This window comes from Rattus norvegicus, chromosome 4 (assembly GCF_021556685.1).
Source record: "Rattus norvegicus strain SHRSP/BbbUtx chromosome 4, alternate assembly SHRSP_T2T, whole genome shotgun sequence".
NCBI classification, from domain to species: Eukaryota; Metazoa; Chordata; class Mammalia; order Rodentia; family Muridae; genus Rattus; species Rattus norvegicus.
The window spans coordinates 68,172,587-68,194,574 of NC_141537.1; the positions used below are offsets into that span (position 1 = coordinate 68,172,587).

General features: G+C 51.0%; 1 protein-coding gene across 1 annotated transcript; it reads left to right on the top strand.

The window, feature by feature from the left end:
• The first annotated feature begins 906 nt into the window (after positions 1-906).
• Clec2l (C-type lectin domain family 2, member L) lies at positions 907-17,156 on the top strand. The gene is made up of 5 exons (NM_001044233.2): positions 907-1,087; positions 10,011-10,085; positions 13,594-13,760; positions 14,209-14,309; positions 16,251-17,156. Exons 1-5 carry the CDS (start codon positions 907-909, stop codon positions 16,360-16,362), a joined length of 636 nt encoding a protein of 211 aa, NP_001037698.2. The 3' UTR covers positions 16,363-17,156.
• Positions 17,157-21,988: the final 4,832 nt, after the last annotated feature.

The window sequence follows — 21,988 nt, forward strand, 5'->3', positions numbered from 1 at the left end:
GCACCCATGTAAAAGTTGGGCTGGTGTCAAGCATCTAAACCCATCAGTGGGGGCAGAGACCTATCATTGGAGCAGGTTAGCCAGCTCGCTTTAGCTAAATTGGTGGACCCTAGGTTCACTGAGGGAAAAGACGGTATCTGGTATCAAGTGCAGTGGTGTATGACCTTAATCTCAGCACTTGAGGGCCAGAGGCAGGCTAGTAGCCATCGTAGGTCTACATAGAGAGTTCTAGGGCTAAAGAGTGAGATCCTAGATTTTAAAAAAAAGTGGAGAGTGAATATACCCAGTGAAGACCTCCGGCTTCCATGTGCAAACGTGGACATTCATAATAAGCCAAAAATGTGGAGAAAAGTCCCTGAACTGTAATAGATGGTCGGCGTGGCTCTCTGGTTGCAGCGCTGCTCGGCCCTGTCCCCTTAGACCATGGCTTCAGCGGTGCGGAATGTTTCTCTTAGCTGCTGAGAATCTGGGGGGCAAGTCCCAGCCCCCATCCGTCTTCTCTGCCTCCAGGGAGGGCACCCCAGGAGCAGCCTTCCCAGGGCCTTGTCTAGAGAAACTCCCCCCACTTTACAAGACTCCGGAGGAGTGCCTTGGCTCACAGCTGCGCGGGAGCGGGTGGCGGGGCTGGTGACCTGAGCTGTCCTCTCTCTCCGCAACCCCGCCCGCGGTCGCGGCTCCCTCGCAGCCCCGACTCCTCCCCCGTGCGGGGCTCGGCGCGCAGGCTGCGGCGCGCACGGCGGGGACCGGAGCGTCTCCGGCGCGGGGAGCCGGGCTCAGCCCCGGCCTGCGGACGCCGCGGCCCCGGAGCACCAAGCCGGCCTGGGGGGCCCGCGGGGCGCGCGCAGCGCCGAGTGCGCCTGGGGCCGGGCTCCGCTGCCGGGTGCAGGAGCGCGCGCGCGTCGCGGAATGGAGCCGGCCAGAGAGCCCCCCGCACGCGCTCGCCCGCCGCCCCCGGCCGCTCGCCCCGCGCCCGCTGCGCCCAGGCCACGCTCTCCAGCCGAGGCAGAGGCCCGAGGCCCAGAGGGGCTGCTGAGGCGATCCGGGTCTGGCTATGAGGGCAGCACCAGCTGGAAGGCGGCCTTGGAGGGTAAGCGCGCAGCCTTCCATCCTCCGGTCCCCGACTCAGGACCTAGGAAGTGGCCAGTCACCTTGACAGCTCGCAGAGGGGCGATGTGGAGGATTTATTCGTACCAGAGCAGGCAGATGTCGCTATGGGAGGGGGAAGAGGCCCCTGGGGACCACCTCAGGTCACTGCTTTGACAAATCTTTACTGCCAAATCCCTCTTTGACCTTGGAGCACGCTTTATGCTCCAAACCTTAGTTGGGTCCGACGTGAAGCACCTGCGTGGCGGCCTGAATCTCTAGTAGAGAAGACACTGAGGGCTTCATAAAAGCAAAAGCTTTGAATCTCGGAGGTGGTGCCTCCACCCCGTGGGGTGGGAGGGCCGCACTGCTGGTGATGGGGCCAATGGAGAAGAAACCCCGGAGGACCTTCTTAAAATGTTGGGATGCCACATTCCTTCTTGTTATCCTGGCTCAGGGAGTGACCTCAGTCTGTCTAGAAGACAGTACGGGAAGAGACTTCATTCAGTTCACCTGCTCTTTTAAGAAACTTGGATTGGTGTACCTCTGGTGTCTGGTGCTCCGGGAGATACGGGAGTTGGACACAGGGAGGGTCAGCTTCCAGGCACTTCTCATGCTCCTACCTAGTAGGAACTGGGTAGCACTAACTAGGGGTAGAGTCAGAAAAGGGCATCTCAGAGTAGGTGATCTCTCAGGGGTGTGAAACAGACAGGAGGGAGTGCACCAGGTCAATTAACAATAGGAGGTGGGTGTGGAATTAGCCAGTCCCTTGTGGATAACTGAACCCTATGGTGCTGGGTGCTGATGAGGGCATGAGAAATGAGGGATGGAGGGAGAGATAGAATACGAGAGGGATATCTGAGGGACCACCCAGGACAGGCTACAGAAGTTTGTTTTTTTGTTTGAAGGAGCTGTTGAGGGGTTAAGACAGCAGATGTGCGTGGGGAGGGCCTGCTGAGGAAGGTTGGTCAGTGAGGAAGGTGGGTGGTGGTCTGGAAGGGACAAAGCCACCTGTGCCCAGTTAGGTGATGGGGCAGCAGGGCATGAAGCACCTTTGGCTGAAGTCTGTGTGCCAGGGCCAGGTACTGTCTGTGGAGGGCAGTTCAGACTCTAAGCCTAATAGTGGTTAGGAACCATGGAGGTAAAGACAGTTTCCTTAGATGCAAGGCTTTACAAAGGACGACCAGAAACTTGGGTGAGATAAGGCCAACTAACCGTCTTCCTGGGATGTGTGTTTCTGGTTAGTGGTTGGGTTTTCCCTGTGACCTAAGCTTGCCTCCTACCAATAGTATTTCTTATATCACTCCCTCCCCTAGTCTATATTTCTTCATGTTTTGGTAAGTATTTGAAAGGGCCAGCTCTATTAACCTTTACTGGGTAGTGTTATTTCAGGGAAGTGTGGCTCGCTTGCTGGCTCTGGCCTTACCTCTGACACTGAATATATTGACTCTTGTCTTTCCCACTGTCAGTGTGGCCGACTGACCCTGCCCATCCTCTGAAGAAGAGGGCACACACTGGGATGGAGGAAAGCAAGAATGGTGGTGGTCCAGCACACCACCGTTCTTGGCATCTTCTTGTGGTCCAGTCTTGTGTCACCTGAACTGGCATGGCTCCCTACTGATATCACCATTGCTCCTCTTTTGGTCTCTGGGCACATAAGAGCACCCCGCCCCCCTACACACACATACACCATGGCTCTTGGGTGCTTGGTGTCTTGGCTTGGTGACTGTTATGGGACTTTTTAGTTCTGTTGGTGCCCGACCTCCATCCAAAGAGGAGAGCCCAGGGGTTGGGACTTGTTCTCGCCAGTGGCTACCACCATATGGGACCTTTGAGCTGACTAGCTCTTTCTGTGGTGCTAGGCCCTGTGGTCTGTGAATCACGGCATGATTTCCACCTCACAGTGCCAATCAGAGAAAGGTCCAGAGCGTAGGTTTGGTTGTGGCGGCTTTCTTTCCCAGCCCCCTGAACACAGAACCCGAAAGCTTGGGCGGGGAGTCCAGGGAACAGGGAGGACTGGCTACTCTGATGGAGTCCTTTGAGTTGAGGTTGCCCCTCACTTCAGTTCCTCTCCACCCTTAATGAGCGGAGCAGCCCTGGAGAGGATGTGGAGAGTGAGAGCTTCAAATATCTCACTCAAGGACTCCTTGGCCACTAACACATGAAACCGCCAAGGGATTTGCTTCCCTCTGCTAGGAAAGCTTGTCCCTCTTCCTGTGTGACCAAGGACACTGGGCTCAGAGGGGCTGACTGGAGAGACTCTAGTTCCCTTTTTCGAGCACACAGCTCTCCTCTCTGGCCCTCTCAGAGGAGTGTGCTATGCTCTGGAGGATGCTCAAAGCTTGAGAGGATTGGAGAGCAGCAGTCAGAAGGCTGGGGTCCAGGCGACCATCCTCATTGAGTAACTAGTTAGCAGTGCAAACAGAAACCAGATGGGTTGTCCTGGGGAAGGTTGTGAGCGTGAGTCTGTCCTTCCATCCAGTGAAGGCTGATAAAACTGACCCAGAGTGGCCTGCTGGGGTCTGAAAGCTCTGAAGGTGATTCAAGAAAGGGCTATTTCTAGCTTTGGAACTGAGAGTGGGGCACAGTGTTCTGGGTAAGAGAGGGGACAGAGTGACTCTGCATACCTCAAGGCTATATAGATTTCTCAGTGGTCGCCAACTCTGAATTTTTAATGTTGAAAGTTTTTTTTTATTAGGCACAAACCCACAACTTCCTGATCAAAACCACACTCATGCATTTGGCAAAAGCTACCTAAAATTTTAAAAATTACCAAGCTCCACATCTGAGCATTTTTAAATAGGCAGGATTACTTTGGGCAGGCTGTGTCCCAGATGGTTTAGACATCAGCTATGGGTCTTTTTTAGGATGTGGGTAGAGGGGGCGGGGGATCTATCTGGTATGAAGAACCTATGTTTTTCAGTCTTTCTTTCTAATGCTAATGCATTTAAGAACCCAGATGACCTGCACATGTAAACCCTAGATATAGGCGGGCCACTGCACGGTGGGGTGGTTATCCAGTTAGATGCCTGTGAAAAGTTGAATTATCTTCACAGCACAAGAGCCCTGGTGAGACCTAACTCCTAGAAGATCAGGATGTGCCCTTCGGTGGGATAGTAGTTCTGGCTGGCATGATTAGTTAAGAGGAAGACAGAATGGAATCAGTGGGCCCCGGCCCAGTATGAACGGGTGTCCTAAGACAATCACAGCCATGCCAAGAAGGCCGTCTGCTAAGAATGAATGAGGATGGAGTGATAAAGTCACGAGCCGTGGGCTTTCAGCAAAGCACCAGAGGCTAGGACGACTCTAGCGAGGCTTTCCTGAGGCTTCAAAGGCAGTGCGGTTCTGCTAACACCTCCACATTTGCACTTCTGGGTCTTAGAACTACGAGAGGACACCTTAATTTTGAAGCCACCCAGGTGATGGCACTTAGTTATGAGGTCTTGGGAAACAGGCACCACATTGACTCCAACTGCCTACCCCAGGCCTCAGGGAGGCAGACAGTGAACAGTGTCCAGACTCCTGGGGTGTCCTTCTGTCCACACTGCAGTGTTGAAGGAGGGAGGAGGCTCTTCAGTTGTGGTGGCAGTGGGTGTACGTGTACACACCCTCCTTTCTACTGAGTTCCTATAACCCACGTGAGTGGTAAGGCTGTTGGAGGATACTGCCTTCCGAGTAGTATTTGCAATTTCAGTCTGAACTGTGCCAAGCAATGGCCGAGTCCTACTTTAGGAACCCAAAGGGACAGTTCTTTTTTTTTTTTTAATAATTATGACAGTTTATTTTATTTAATAACTATTTTCCATATTGTGATCAACAAAGGGACAGTTCTAATACAAGGGAACTTAAGGCGGTTGTCATAGCGGTGGTATACAGAACTCACCATGTCGAGCACATCTGTCCTCCCTCAGCGGTCACAGTGTCAGTACCCGGAACCTTCATCAGACCCCGAGATCCAAGAATACTCGTGCTCGAGTTAAAATGTCATGGAATCCTCTCACATCTTACAAGCTTTAAAGGTCTCCAGATTCACCGTAATATCAAACGTAATGTAAATGTTCCTTAGATGCCATTCTGAACTGTTGAAGGAAGAGCAACATGGCGTCAAAGTCTGTACGTGCTCAGGACTGATGCCCCTTTGTCTCCTCTCGATCTGGAGTTGGTCGAGTGTGCAGTCGTGGACCCACAGATAGGGAAGGCCTTGTGATATCTCACAAAAACCCTGAGAGGTTTATTCTGGGGTGAAGAGCGTGGGACAGAATAGACGCTCAGAAACTTATGTCCACACCCAGAAGGGCAGAGTATGGGTATGAAGCCCAGGACATGGTTTCAGATGCTGTGTCCTCGTCCTCAGTACGTGACCCATGGTGCCTCCTCAGTATGCCCTTGGTATAGGTTTGAAAGAGGAGGAGGAGGAGGCCTGTGCGGCCCTGTGCTCTGCACTGTGGCATTGTATAGTTCCAGGAGGGGAGGATGTGCTGGGTTTGCTCTGAGCACCGAGAGGCAGTAAGCAAGAGCTCTGGGATCCAGGAGCCTCTGCTCTCGCACTGCCTGAAGCCACCCACCAGCCTCCCTGCGTACACGGCAGAGTTTCAGGCTGTAGCTCAGATTGGCCTCTATAGGAAACCGGTGTAGACCCCTCAAGGAATCCAGTGCAAACTCCAGTGTAGACCCCTGAAGAACACCAACGGAAAACCTAGCATAAACCTCGGAAAGAATTCAGTGTACTTCCCTGGAGGAACTTAGTGTAGACCCCAGTAGCCTCAGCATAGACCCCCCAAGAGATGTAACTTAGTCCCTGAGAGGAACCCAGCATAGTCTTCTGGAAAAACCCAGGGTAGATCCCCAATGGATCCCAACATAGGCCCCCAATGGAATCGAGAATAGATCCCAGGAGGAGCTTAGTGTGGATTCTTGGGGAAGCCTTGTAGGCCTCTAGTGGGTCCCAGCATAGAATCCAGGATACAGTGTAAACCCTGATGGATTCCAGGTCTCGAGATGAGTCCATTGTAGCCCCCTAGAAGATCCTAGTGTAGATCCCACTGGTGGAATCCAGTGTAGATTTCTGGGAGAGACAGCATACTACTGCTGGACCCTGATGTAGCCCAGTGTGGAGTGCAGAGCCTCTCCAGGAACCAGAATACGTGTTTGAAAGGAGCTCAGCCTCTGTGTGGAGGACGGACATTCCTCCCACCTCTCCTCTTGTCAACTAAGTCTCAGTAGTGTCTTCAGAGAGAGCACTACGTCACTACAACAAGAACTGGTTGCTTTAAGAGAGGACAGCCATGGCACAGCTGGATCGAACCCTAGACCCCTTAAATTATATCGCAGGAAGGAAAATCCCGGTAGGAGGGTAAGAGGATGGATTTGAAGAAGTAAAGAGACAAGAAGAGGGGGGAAGGGGATCAGGAGGACGAGGGGGAGGGAAGAAAAGAAAGAGGAAGACCAATCCAATATCTCAAACATTTGAAGACTTTGACTTTCAGAAAGAAATCAGAGAATGAAAAAGAAGGAATCACCAATAATATAATTAATTTTTCTTTCTGTCACTGAAGGATGTGAACGTCCAGGTTGAAGGGCCTATCAATGCCCACTAGAGTAGATAGAAATATCTGTGACCGACAACCGTGTGACATGCGAGATGGAATTCCTGGATAGAAGCAAATTAAGTGGTTGAAGTAAATGTCTCATGGTGAGAACAGAGCCAGGCCTTTCAAAGGAAGGTCTTTGTGACGCTTGCTAGACGACACAAACACCTTCAAAGTTCTGAAGAAACTGTAATACTACAGCCAGAACTATAATACTTAGCCCAGGGTACTATTCACCATGGGGATTAATAAAATTTGTTTGGAGTTATGGCACACAACACACACACACACACACACACACACACACACAGAGGGGGAGGGACAGAGGGAGAGGGAGGGGAGGGGAGGGGGAAAGGGAGAGAGCGGGAGCGAGCATGCACATGCAGTACCTACAGAGACCAGAAGAGGGAGTTGGATCCGCATCTGGAGTTGCTGGTGGCTGTGAGCTGCCTGACTTGGGTGCTGAAAGTGAATTCAAGTCTTTTATAAGAACATTCACACCCTTCACAACGGAGTCATCTCTCTGCCCCTGTGTACTTCCTCTGGGGGCAGGCACTAAGATATATGCTTTATCAAGATGAAGAAGCGGGGTTGGGGATTTAGCTCAGCGGTAGAGCGCTTGCCTAGCAAGCGCAAGGCACTGGGTTCGGTCCCCAGCTCCGAAAAAAAAAGGAAAAAAAAAAAAGATGAAGAAGCAAACTGCAAACTACGCAAGAGCAGACATGGGAGAGGGAGGGGGAGGAGGAAGAAGGGGAGAGGGAAGGGGAAGAGGAGGAGGAGGAGGAGGAGGAGGAGGAGGAGGAGGAGGAGGAGGAGGAGGCCCCAACATAGGATTGGAGCAGAGAAACTCTCAGGCCACTGGTTCTGGGTGAGAGCTGGCGACCAGTCAGATTAGTGCAGGTCAGAAGGGTCCAGATGCCACATCTTTGAGACAATTGCTGTGGATCGAATGTAATTTCCTCCCAATATTCATATGCTATGTTCATGAGCACCAATGTGAGGTCCACCAATGTATCTGTACACTTAATGGTCAAGACAGTAGAAAAAGCCAAGCCAAAACATTTAGAAGAGGTGACTGTACCTGCAAGTACGTTATAGATAATGGTAACAATAACTAGCCAATAGGGAGAGGACGGAAAACAGCAGGTGCTGGCATGTGGGGAAACAGGACCCCTGTAGTGTTGCTGATAGAAATGTGAAATGCTATATCCACTGTGGCAAACAGTTTGAGGATTCTTCAAAAGTTGCACAGAATTACTATGTAGCAGTTCTGCTCCTAGGCATGTACTCTCAGAGAACTGGAAGCAAGGGCTCCAACAGATTGTCCGCCATGTCTGTCATTTACTGTCTTCTGGCCTTTGCAGTTATGAACTACATGCAAACACATACACACACACAGTCAGTCAGTCAGACAGACAGACAGACAAACACAATTAATCTGCCATAACTCCTGGTGAAAGGGATTTGTTTCCCCTCACAGCTCAGGTTCTAGTGCATCATAGCAGGGAAGTCAAGGCAAGAGCTTGAAGCAGATGGTCACATCCACAGCCTAGGGCAGAGGGAATGCATGCCTGCTTATCGCTCAGCGCACGGTCTGTACTCCTGTACGATTGGAGCCCAAACCAGGGAAGAACGCCACCTATAGGGCAATGGTGAACACAGCCATTAATGAACACAGGAGGGCTGTTCCTCCACAGACATGCCCAACCCGATCTAGACAATCCCTCAGTCTCCCCAGGTGATGCAGGGCGTGTCATGTGGCCCCTTGAAGCTAACTGTCACAAATGGATCGAACATAAATGAAATGATGAACCACAGAAAGGAGTGGGGTTCTGTTCCACCACACAGCAGGGATGAGTCTTGAAACCATGTTAAATGAAATGGGCCTGATACAAAGGAGAAATGTGAGATTCCACTCGTGAAATAAGCGTGACGGCCAAATGGGTAGGCACAGAGCAGAGTAACGGTGGCTAGGACGAGGGCAGAGGAGTTACTGTTTAGTGGGTGAAGAGCCTTTGCTTACAGAGGTGAAAGTTTTGCAGACAGATAATGGCTACCTAATGCTATTCATTGAGCACTTAACTTGCTTTAAAAGGCAAATTTAATGATGCGTTATCCCACAAGATACATACCCCAATCAAATCTTAAAAAGAAGGTCCTGCGTTTTAGTTCTAAAAGCCTTCCTTTATTAAGATAGAAACTATCAGGTCAGGCAGTGGTGGCACACACCTCTAATCCCAGTCCTTGGGTGGCAGAGGAAGCCTGGTCCACAGAGTAAGTTTTAGGACAGCCAGGGCTCCACAGAAAAAGCCTGTCTCAAAAACACCAAAAAGAAAAAAAAAGATTAAAATGTTAAGTGGAAATAGATGCAGATAAGGAGAACCTGGAGGTGTGGGTGGGTGACAGGTGCATGGTGGAAAGGAGGCCAGGAGGCCTGGGGGGAGGAGGAGGACCTGGGGAGCATTCAAATGAGCATCTAGGTCAGGAAGCTGTGACTGCCATGGAAGAAGGCTGAGGCAGGGGGATGACAGACCTGGGGCCGTGGTCTTGAAACATGACTCAAATCCAGGCATCCTGAGGGCTGCTTCCGGCCGGCCCTTGCTCAGTTCCACCCTCTAACTTTTTTTCAAATCCTATTTTTAAAGATGGTTCTCAAACGCTTTAACTTCCCTTGTAACCCACCACCCACTAGAGGTAGTGGGAAAGAAAGAGGGAAGTGGACCTGTTTAGAAAGGTTCTTCGGAGCAACTCCCGTCTGTGTTGTCTGGAAATTGGCAGTTGGGTTCACAGGTTATCAGACAGTGGCAGCGTGATCCACTCTCAAACATCTCATGGATACACCAGCAGTCCAGTTTGGTAGAGTCGGGTTAGCAAAAGAGGTGACATGACCTAGCAGAGACAGCCAGGCCTCAACCTCGGCTCGAGTCAGCAGGAGGGACCAGGAGAGAAGCCAGGAGGAGTTCTGGGCTGTGCCTCTCTCAGGGAAGAGAAGATCAGTGAAGACATGAGAGCCTCGGCTTTGCACAGCTAGCCGTACCAGCAAGCCAAGCTCTGCCTCCGTCACTCTGGGCAGCCCTGTTTATACCCTCGAGTGCTTGCTTTAGCAGAACACCCTTTCTGTGTCTGCTTCAGTGAAAGGTCCCTTCAGGAGTCTGCCTTAGCCTTTCCCACTGGTGTTCACTTTAACGAACGTTCCTTCACGTGTTTGCCCCAGCAAAACACCACCCACCTGACTCTCCAAAGGACCCTAGGTTTCCACGTCCCCACCCCAGCAGGCAGTTGCTGTCAGACTTGGCAGCAGGGTGGCAGCCAATACTGATGCGTTTGTCTTCTCCTTAGACACCACCACACGCCTTCTGCTGGGAGCCATTGCAGTCCTTCTGTTTGCCATTCTGGTGGTGATGAGCATCCTGGGTGAGTGTGCATGTCAGAGTGTGTCAGAGTGTGGTCTCTGCACACCCAGTCCCTGTGTGTCTAGTTAGGTCAATCTCTCCACATATCAGGAATTTGTGTGTGTGTGTGTGTGTGTGTGTGTGTGTGTGTGTGTGTATGTGTGTGTGTACAGTAGATTAGAAATTGAGTGGCAGGTTAATAATTGTCGTCTAAAATAACACAGCCCCACGTGACTGTCCACACCCCCTTCCCCGTCCTCATAGGAAGCGATGGTACCAAGGAATTAGTTCGTCAATGCTGTGGGCATGAGGAGCTACGTTAGGCTACGGTGCCTCTTGGAGGTGATAATTTGGAGATATTTATTCAGCAAACACTTATTGAGCCTTGTTACATGTAAGATCATAGACTAATGCTGTCGGAGGGGCTAGCGAGGGGTAGGTAGGTGGGGAACAGGGTGGGAGGGAAAGGGAGCTTCCCCTGAATCTGTTGCGTATGCAGACAAATAACCGGTGACCCGTGTGCCAAAGTGGCACACTTCGGACTGGGACACTCTGGTTGCTAAACAGGAAACATTTTAAGGGGGAAAGGCTTGTAAGCGTGGGGGCTGGGCTGTCTGGTGCTGGACTCCAGAGGCAGGCAGGACATTGGAGGCTCTGAATGGGGATTTGACCGACCTTGAGAGACTTCTGGAACCGTGTGGGGCCTCTGTGGGGTTTGTAGAAGTGATGGCAGTGTTGTTGTTGTTGTTGTTGTTGCTGTTGTTTTGGTATGTGTTTTTTGGGGGAGAGGGCCGGAGGCAGGCTCTGATGAAGCTCGTTTAGCCTTGAATTCCCTGTGTTATTGTTGAGCCTCACCCTGAACTCCTGGTCTGGTTGCTTTTACCTCCCAGTGCTGAGATTAAAGGCATTCTGTGCCGCATAAGGTCTGACTACCGTGTGTCACCACGCCTGGCTTACAGAGCACTGGGGGATCAGACTCAGGGCCCCGTGCCTGCCAGGCAAGCACCCATCAACTGCTCTACACCCACACCCTCCTGCCTCCAACCTTTAAGGATTTCGTTTTTATTATTTTATGTACTGATGTGGGGTCTGGGAACCAAATTCAGGCTGTCAGCAAGAGCAGCCTGTGCTTTTAACCACTGAGCCGTCTCTCCAGCTTTCTCAGTCTTTAGAAAGCAGTTGGACCCGGGGTAGGTATCCTCATCAAAGTGGGGAACTGCAGTGACACTGTCAGTTTCTACCTCGGTCTCTCTTGCCCAGCTTGTTTGATAAGCAGAGGGCCTGAGTGTGTTTGTAAACAGATGGAGTAACCACTGGACCAGATCGACTTTGCTTAGAATAAGGCTGCACGAAGAACTACTTTTCCTTCATTCTTGTCCTGGATCAGGAGGTCAGGAAGTGTGTGCTGCCTTGGTTCTCAAATCTCAGTTGTCTCTCAGGAGAACCCAGGGAGGAAGCCACACCACAGCCAGTTTTCCCAGGTAGGCCTGAGTCAGTGAGTAGTGTGCCCAGAGAGTGTCCAGTAGCGAGTCTGTGTCCGTGGGGCGGTAGGTCCCCGGGACACTGTAGCTCCTTGGGTACTGTAGTGTGTTCTTGGCCCTATCTTACTCAGTATTTTAATTATTGATTTGTATGAAGAAAAAAATCAAACACATTCTCATGGGATTCGAAGTTAACACAACTCTATACGATGGATGGGAAAACAGTCAAGGCTAAAATTTACCTTTAAGGCCTACAGAGTGGCATACCCTGTTACCCCAGGACCGGAGATGTATATGCAGGATGATCAGGAGTTTGAGGCCAGCCTTCAAGAATGTAAAGTCAGCTTTGGCTACATGAGACCCTCTCAAAATCCAAAACTAAAATCTACCTTCAAAATTTCAAATGAGTCAGACATTGTGGCTCCTGCCTTTAATCTCTGAGCTTGGAAGTCAGAGGCAAGCAAATCTCTGTGGTTTTGAGGCCAGCCTGGTCTATATAGTGAGGTCCTGGCCAGCCTGGGCTCAATAATGAAACCAGACCTCAAATGAACCCAGGAGACAGAGATACATGTAGAACAAAGCTATACAAACAACTACTGGTTTGGGTTCTGGTCTCCAGGAGACCCAGAGAATAGGTACACATATGAGAAAGGTGTTGGAGGATTGATGAGCATTCTGAACTGCTTGAGAGGGAGGGCGGCTGTGTGTCTTTCTCTCTATATATCTTTGTGTATGTGTGTCTTTGTGTGTATCTGTGTGTGTGAGTGTGTCTGTGTGTGTATAGAGTATGTCTTTGTGTATGGTTATATGTCTCTGCGTGTGCTGTGAGTATGTGTATATGTGCTTGAGTATGTCTATGTTGTGTGTTTGTATGTGTCTGCATACGTGTGTGTATATCTGTGTGTCTATGTTTGTGCATGTGTATGTCTGTGTGCATATGAGTGTGTCTGTGTATGTCTGTGTGTCTATGTCTGTTTGTATGTGAGAGTCTATGTGTGTGCCTATGTGTACATGAGTGTGCCTGTGAGTGTGGCTGTGTGCTTGTTTGTGGGTACGTGTGTTTATGTGTATGTCTGTGTGTGTCTGTAGTGTGTATGTCTGTGGGTGTGAGTGTATCTGTGTATGTCTATGTATATCTTTATGTGTGAGTGTGTATCAGTGTGTCTATTTGTATCTGTGTCCTACTGATGCCTGAAGATGGCTTTGGGGTCCCTAGAACTAGGGTTGCAGACAAGTTTGAGCTGCCATGTAAGTGCTGGGAATTGAAACCAGATTGTCTGGAAGAGCAGCAAGCACTCTTAACCTCAGGCTATCTCTCCATCCCCCAATTAAAACACACACACACACACACACACACAAACACACACACAAACACACACACAAACACACACAAACACACACACAAACACACACACAAACACACACAAACACACACACAAACACACACACACACAAACACACACAAACACACACACAAACACACACACATTCGTATTTAGTGGTGGGGTCATGGGTGTAGAATTCAGGGGACAATTTGCAGGAGTTCTTCTTCTCCTTTCACTTTGCAGCTCAGGGATGTCAGACTTGGGGTCTCTTTACTCATTGAGCTATTCCCTGGCTCAGGACTCAAATTTTAAAAAGAACTTCCCAGAAGTTCAGTGATAAGCAGGTTTCTGCTGGGTTGTCACTAGCCAGTCAGTGAGAGCCTGGTTACGGGAGTGACATGCTATCCCACCAGGTCCTACCCTGGCGGCTGAGATATGGCTTTCAGGTCTGCTCCTGGTCTGAGTATCTAAGGTGAGGAGAGATCTTACCTTGTGTTTTCCCCTGTACTGTCCCCCATGGTGACACACTGGCCCGCTTCCTCAGGGTCCCTTCTTGTCCATTTCATCTGGAGCCCTCCCTGAGGCACAGAGACATGGCAGTGTCTCTGAAGGACATCGAGGTCCAGACAGATGAGAGAGCTGTGAGAAGAGGACTGGGGGGATGCTTGGAATATGGCGGTGGGCAGGCACACTCATGGACCTCAGCCCTTTCTATCTTCCCAAGCTTCCAAGGGCTGCATCAAGTGTGAGACGCCTTGCCCAGAGGACTGGCTGCTCTACGGAAGGAAATGCTACTACTTCTCCGAGGAGCCTAGAGACTGGAATACAGGACGGCAGTACTGCCATACCCACGAGGCCGCGCTGGCTGTGATCCAGAGCCAGAAAGAACTGGTGAGCACGTGGTCAGCCCTCAGGCCCATGGCTGACGCTAGTGGGACATCCACACCCAAGAAGAATGACCCTCTGTGGGCCTGTCTCCAGTCACTCAACCACCTCACAGCAGTATTTCTGTGTCACTTTTTGAGAAAGTTCCAGAAGTACAGGTGGGATAACCTACCAGGGGTGAGATTTGACCAGGAATCTAACAAGTCCAGCGGGCCGCCCTTGAACTCGCAGCTTCCCAGCCAAGGCAAGCTGGGGGTGGGATCCTTTTCTGGCTGTGGACATCTGTGGCAGGCTTGTTCCCGTCTCGTTGCAGCAATGTGACGGCCCAGGATCCTCATCCTCCCATCAAAGTGACACATCCTCTCTACTTACAGTATCTCCCAGTCCAAGCCTTGGTTTTGCCCCAGTGGCAAACGTTCACTCCATGCCCGGGTTTCTCTCTTTTCTTTTGCAGGAATTTATGTTCAAGTTCACACGGAGGGAGCCCTGGATCGGCCTGCGCAGAGTTGGGGACGACTTCCACTGGGTCAATGGGGACCCGTTTGACCCAGACACGTGAGCTGAGGCTCCATTTTCTAGAGAGAGATGAGCTTAGATGGGGAAGGTGTAAGCCCTAGAGGCAGCTCTCAGGGAGAGACACATGGCTTTGTGCTAGCTAGAGAAACCAGATCTCTAGGGGCAAGTAGGGTCTGGGGCTTGATTTTCCTCTAAGTCCAGCCTGGTTTGGTGGCCTTGCTGTACACAGAGCTTCACAGTGAAAGGTGAAAGGTGCAGACGCCCCCTGTCTGTGACTACCCCATCTATGCCACTCGTATTGGCTAGGACTTATTCACATGGTTGCAAGGGATGATGGGAGGTATGGCTTCTGTAGGTAGTGAGCCCCGGATGTACTGTGCTCTGGAAGACAGGAGCTCTGAACACAGTTGCCAACTGCCCACTGTGATAGCATCTTCTGGTGTAGTGCCCTGAAGGAGCCGTAGGGTGCACTGTGGTACTGTTTCTGTATTGCCCCAGTGATGCGGCCATGGTCTTGGGCGGCGGGGGTGACTGAGTAGGCTTAGGGACAGGCAGGTCACTTCTGGAGAACTTCAGCTTCTAGTCCAGACTCTAGGGACCAATGCGTCCTTGGGTACCGGCCCAGGAGGAGCACAGCTGCCAACTTGCTGGTGATGTGAGGGTACCCCCATGGCAGGAGCTGGTGATGTGAGGGTACCCCCATGGCAGGAGCTGGTGATGTGAGGGTACCCCCAATGGCAGGAGCTGAAGAGAGAAGGGGCCTGGCTCAGGGCTGGTGATGAAGGTGGCCGCTGAAGCTAGCGTCCACTGGCTTCCCTTCCTGTCACTCCAGTGCTCGGGGCACCACCCCTTCCGCAGCCTCTCCGTATCTTTTTCTCTCAGCTGCGATCATGGAAGAACCTTTCTTTGCCTTTCGGGAAACTTTCCGCTGTTAGTGTTCCAGAGAGTTCTGGAGTCTAGGGTCTCTCCAGGGCTGACCACTGGGCAAGGACCTTGCACTTGGGTCAACGCCCTCTCAGCTTCCAGGGAGCAGACTGGGTAAACATCATGGTTTCTATGTAATGCATCCAGAGCTGTGTGTGATTTGGTAAATTCTAAGCCGTGCAGCCCCTTTCTTCCAGTGTGACCCCATTACTCAGGTTGTTCTGTCAGTCCCTGAATTAAGATGACTTAATTCAGCCCGAATTTCCTGACACTGTGCAGTCAGGGAGTTTAGATGAGTAGGGTACTGAGTCTGTATCTGTTTAGAAGCTGACTGCCTTGGGGACAGGTAGGGACACACACGGCCTCAAGGGACAATGAAGGGCGCAAACAGGGTCCTGGGGGAGGTAAGGTGGGTAGTGGGTATCTCTGAACTAGGCACCTTAGAGCTGATCCTGGAAGGATAGAATTGGGGCACAGAAGGCAAGGGGCATCGGTGGGTGGGTGTGTGGAGCAGTTCCAGTGGCTGGAGCACAGAGCTGGGTCAGTGGAGGACCAAGCCAGAAAGATCCCCCAATGTCTGTCTTGGAAGATACTGCCACGATGACTTGAGGGAGGGACAAGCCAAAGGGCCCTTAGGACCACATGTGATAGGTTACATGGGAGCACCTGTGATAGCTGCATGGGAGCACCTGTGATGGGCTACATAGGAGCACCTGTGATGGCTGCGTGGGAGCACCTGTGATAGCTGCATGGGAGCACCTGTGATAGCTGCATGGGAACACTTGTGATGGCTGCACGGGGGCACCTGTGATGGCTGCATGGGAGCACCTGTGATAGCTGCATGGGAGCACCTGTGATGGGCTACATAGGAGCACCTGTGATAGCTGCATGGGAGCACCTGTGATGGCTGCGTGGGGGCACCTGTGATGGCTGCATGGGAACACCTGTGATGGCTGCGTGGGGGCACCTGTGATGGCTGCACGGGGGCACCTGTGATAGCTGCATGTGAATACTTGTGATGGCTGCATGTGAATACTTGTTCTTTTTCTACCACAGATTCACCATCTCGGGTACGGGCGAGTGCGTCTTTGTGGAGCCCACCAGGCTGGTGTCAACAGAGTGTCTGACGACCCGTCCCTGGGTGTGCAGCAAGATGGCCTACACGTGATGTGGCTCAGGCTGGAGGTGGCCCCTGTGCCTAGGCCCAAGGGCAATGTCCGTCCCACAACCTGCTTCTAACAGGAGCCGCCACCCTCTCTAAATGGAAGTAGTGGGGAGGGTGGCCTCTGCCTGTCCCCTTTCAGGCTCCAGAGCTCTGCAAGGCCTCTGCCTGTCCCCTTTCAGGCTCCAGAGCTCTGCAAGGCCTCTGCCTGTCCCCTTTCAGGCTCCAGAGCTCTGCAAGGCCTCTGCCTGTCCCCTTTCAGGCTCCAGAGCTCTGCAAGGCCTCTGCCTGTCCCCTTTCAGGCTCCAGAGCTCTGCAAGGCCTCTGCCTGTCCCCTTTCAGGCTCCAGAGCTCTGCAAGGCCTTGGTTTCTTTATCCCCAGGCAGGTCCTGTGGCCTAGCAGTTATATCTCATATGCTAAGTAGTGTAGACATCTTGCCCCATACACACAAGCACACACGTGTACACGCATGTACACACACAACACACATGCAGGCTCTTCTTAGCAGGTCACCCTTCCTTGGCTCTGCCTAGAACCTTCCCCACTGCAGCCCTGGTGCTTCTGGGCAGATGGGGGCTGACATGGGTTGTCTGACTTTTGGCCCAGCCTCCTGCCCTCCCCAGTGGCTTCTCTGAGAAGCTGGGTGAGGCAGGCAGGAACAGCTTCCCCCATGCGTTGGAGAGAACAGCCCGGAGCTGGAGGCTGCTCTATCCCTGCCTTCCCAGGGTCCTCAGGCAGGGCCCCTGCTGTGCTGTGGTGCTGTCCTATCGGTCACTAATGGAATAAAGGCTGCGTCTCTGAGTCTGCTGGCATTTGTTCCGGGGTTGCACCTCGGGGATGAGCAGAGGGGCCATCAGAAAGATGCACTTGTCCCAGTGTGACAAGTGGCACTGTGTGGGTCAGAACCTAGAATGAAAAAATAGACAACAAATATGGAACACATTTCCCAGGCAGGCCTCATTTAATGGTGGCAGTGGCTGTGTGAAGGGTGACTCCACTCTGACTTCCCTCACTATTTGACTCAACATGGCGAACGTTTACTCCTGCCGATTGTGCTGACTAGTTTTATGTCACGTGACACAGACTACAGTCGTCTAAGTGGATGAAGTTCAGTTGAGAAGATGCTTTATAAGATTGGGCTGTAGGCAAGCCTGTAGTGAACTTTCTTAATTAGTGATTCATGGGAGAGGGCCCAGCCCATTGCTGGTGGTGCCATCCCGGGGCGGGTGGTTCTGGGTTCTATAAGAAAGCAGGCTGAGTAAACTATGGGGAGCAAGCCAGTAAGTAATACTCCTCCGTGGCCTCCACATCAGCTCCTGCCTCCAGGTTCTTGTCCTGCTTGGGTTCCTGCCCCAACTTCCTTCAGTGATGAACAGTGGTGTGGAAGTGTAAGTCTAATCAACCCTTTCCTGCCCAGGTCCCTTTGGGTCTCGGTGTTTCATCACAGCAATAGAAACTCTAAATAAGACAAATTGCTACCAGGATTTTGGGGGTATTGCTGTGACAGATCTGTGTATTTAGGGAGGCTTGTGGAAGGACTACGAAACTTTGGGCTGGAAAAGCCATCAGAGGTTCAGAGCTTGGCGAGCTATTCTGTGGGAGCTCAGAAGACAAGAATGGTGAGGGTGACGCAGACAATGGAGGCACGGATTTCCCTGGGGTTAGGTCAGGAGTCCCTTAAGTACTCATTCAGGACCTTTGCCATTTTGAATTAAGAATCTGTAGTCAGCTATGCCTGAAGAGTCCGTCAGCTGGCGGTGATTAGGAAGAGACCAGCACCACTGAAGTGAAACCGTTGCTACGCCAAATTGATGCTGGTCAACTGGCGCCGAGAGATTAGCTGTGATTAAGAAGAGACCAGCATCAGTCAGGGGTCAGGTGAAATTTTCCAGGGTCAGCACACAGAAGCTGTGTTCTGACGGTGGCCAAGGCTGTATCTCTGAACTTGGACTGCAGTCAGAGTCTCTCAGGTGGTGCTGGCACTGAAGGCATGAGGAGCTGTGGAGAGCAGCTAAGCCTTGGCCCTGGGAGAGGCCAGGAGAGGCCCCTGGAGAAGGTGCAGCAGTGGCAATCCCGGGGCTGAAGCAGCCACACAGAGTTGAGCTTTGTCACCATGATAAGAAACCGTGAAAGGCCGTTGGTTAAAGTGTGGCCCAATTGCAGCTGGAGACCCCAGAATTTTAGAGACTTCAGTGCCAAGGGACAGTTGCCGAGGACAGCAGCAGCTATGGAGTGGAGGTGGCCTGGGACTCTGAGGCAAGCCCTCCGGACCCCAGAAGACTGTAAGTGAATCTTAGACATTGTGTGAGTTATTCACACTGTCAGAGTTTGGTTTTGTTCAGGTCGTGGCCATGTTCTGGCTATTCCCTCTTGAAATAAGAAAGTATTTATTTTTTTATTTTACTGGAGCCCACGGTTGAGAGTCTTTGAACTTTTGAAGAGATTTTAGAGTTTCACGGAGACTTTGGATTTTAAGAGACTAGATAAGGGGTTGGGGATTTAGCTTAGCGGTAAAGCGCTTGCCTAGCGAGCGCAAGGCCCTGGGTTCGGTCCCCAGCTCCGAAAAAAAAAGAAAAAAGAAAAAAAAAAAGAGACTAGATATTTTACAGAGGCTGAGCTCTCAAAGTAGTTGGATTTCTAAAGACTGTGGGACTTCTACAGTTATGTTTATATTGTAATAGTTTTATTAACATGTCATCTTTTTTGGGTGGTGGTAGCTTACCCCTTTATGTCAGCACTTGGGGTGCAGAGGCAGGCAGATCTCTTAGTTTGAGCTAGCCTGGTCTACACAGCATGTTCCAGGATGGCCAGAGCTACACAGAAAAACCCTGTCTTGAAAAAAACCAACCAACCAAATGAACAAACAGGAAAACAAAAAACAAAACAAAACAAAACAAAAACAAAACCAAAACCCAAGCAAACAAGTGAGACAAGAGTGGTTCTAACTGGAAAGTGTATGTTCGTGTTTCGAGTTGACAAGGGGTCAGTTTTACTGGCCAATTTTATGTCAACTTGATACAAGTTAAAGTCGTCTAAGAGGAGGGAACCTCAAATACCTTCATGGGCTGTGGGCAGGCAAGCCTATAGGGCATCTTCTTAATTTCTGATTGTTGGGAGAGGGCCCAGCCTAGCCCATTGTGGATGATGTCACTCCTAGTCTGGTGGTCCTGGCTTCCATAAAAAAGTAGGCTGAATAGGTCACGAGGAGGAAGCCAGGAAGCAGCTCTCCTCCATGGCCTCCACATTAGCTCCTGCCTCCAGGTTGCTGCCCTGTGTGAGTTCCTGTCCTGACTTCCCTTGATGATGACAGTGATGTGGAAGTGTAAAAGTCACAAAACCCCCTTTGCTCCCCAACTTGCTTTTAGTCATGGTGTTTCACTGCAGCAAAGACATCTGCCATGTGACAGATGCTAGGTGTGTGGGAATCTGTCGTTATGCCCCAGGACTGTATAGGGAGAAGAGGAACTAGAAAGTTCTAGGGCGTTCTGGAGCATCATAGAGAAATGATTTGCTTTGTTTGGGGAAGGATGGGGTGATGCATGCAAATGGGAAGATTTGGTAATGCCTATGTTGGGCTGGATGAGAGCCCTTGAGGGTCATCTGGTCTTCAGCACCCAGCTCTGCCTGGGAAGGGACTGGAGAGGCTATGGGGGAGCCTCGTAGCTCTAGTAATTTGAGAATCCCATGCAGCCCGCAGTGGAGCCTGACCTGACTTCCTGCTGGTGTCTGCAACTGCATGTGGTATGGACGGACGCTTTGCGGGCAGGTCTTGGCGTTTGGTTCCTAATCCATTTTCAGAAAATACCTCAAAGGCAAACTGCCTCCCAAGGGTTCTGTTCAGTCCTTCTGAGTGCAAGTTTCAGACAAAACTACTCATTTTTGTTAACTTTTCTGCATGTTTTCTAGGTATTTTTTTTTCAATTTTTTTTTTTGGTTTTTTTTTTTTTTTTTTTTTTGGAGCTGGGGACCGAACCCAGGGCCTTGCGCTTCCTAGGCAAGCGCTCTACCACTGAGCTAAACCCCAACCCCCCATTTTTTTATTGGGTATTTTTTATTTACATTTCTAATGTTATTCCCTTTCCCAGTTTCTCAGATGTAATCCTATCCCATCCCTCTCCCTGGTATTTCTTCAAATATGGGTAAGTTGGGTCTTCATGGGAAGTCAGTGTCAGGACAGGATGCAGGACCAGAAGGCTCGGGAACTCTGGGGGTGGCTTCCACTTACTGGAGGCACTCGGTAATATCTCGCCCCAAACCTCTGGAAGGGCATGAGGGTCAGAGGAGGAGAGCTCGTCGCCTTTTACTTACTAAACCCCCACCAAGCCGGCCAGCCAACTTGGTTAAAAGTGCTTATTCTTGCAGTCGGACCTGGGTTCAGGACCCAGCACCTACAAGGTGGCTCACAACAGTCAGTAACACTCTAGTTCCAGGGGATCTGTGGTGGTGTGAATAGGAATGGGCACCCCCACTCTGTCATTAGAGAGTGGCACTACTTGACAGGGGTTAGGAGGTGTGGCTTTGTTGGGGTGGGTGTGGCCTTGTTGGAAGAAGCATATTATGGGAAGTGGGCTTTGAGGTTTCAAGGGCCCAAATTAGGCCTAGTGGCTCTCTCTCCCCCTGCTGGCTGCAGATCCAGATGTACCATATCTGCCCATGTGTCACCATGCTCCCCACCATGAGGACTAAACGTCTGAAACCATAAGCCAGCCCCAGTTAAATGCTTCGCTTCACAAGAGTTGTCATGGTCATAGTGTCTTCCCATAGCAATAGAACATTGACTAAGCCATGATTCCACACCTTTGCAGGCACCATCATGAGATGCATAGATGTACACACAGGCAAAACACTCCTACACATAATTCAAAAATAAATAAAATTTAAAAGAGTTCAAAGTCTAATGTCTGGGGCTTTAAGGCCACTAGACAAAACGCTTTCTTGACTGGGTTTATCTTGGGACCACTGGCTCCTGAGTTACCAATATTTACGAAGAAAAATCCCCACCCTTATCTGTTCATAGCAGGGAAGAAATACTAGGTAAAACCAAACATGTCTAGCTTCCTTCAGTGGCACTGGGACAGAAGGGTGTGTGTTCCATTCACAGGCTACATACCAGCCAGACCAGGACCCCATATATATGTAAGCGATCTGAGGTGGTTCCTGTACCGTGTGCTCCCTATGGCCAAGCAGCCAGACTGGGCAGCATCAAACCAGATGCTCTGCTTCAAACTGGTGGTCTCCAACCCCAAGCTATGGGGCTTACCCACAGCCTTCCCCCAGCCCCACTTCTCACGCTCTCCACTGATAGTGGCTGACTCTCTAAGTTGAGTGCAACCATGATTGTGGGGCTCAGGCTCCTTAGGCCATTTCCAACCTAAACCCAGCCTGGGCCTCAGAATTACCAGAGCAGGCAAGGCCTCTGTGCCGGCAGATGGGCTTTGGGGTGACAGAAGGTGCCAAAGGAAGACTTTGGGAGGGCCAGGGGCAATTCTTATCTTCCTCATGGGCAGAAAGGAGTGCCCCCCCTTCACCTTTGCCAAAGCCCCACTGGAGGGGAACTCAAACTCTCTTTTGGACTTAAAAACCCCATCTGCCCATCTACCATCTTCCCCCCAATCCCCTCCAGACTGGGTT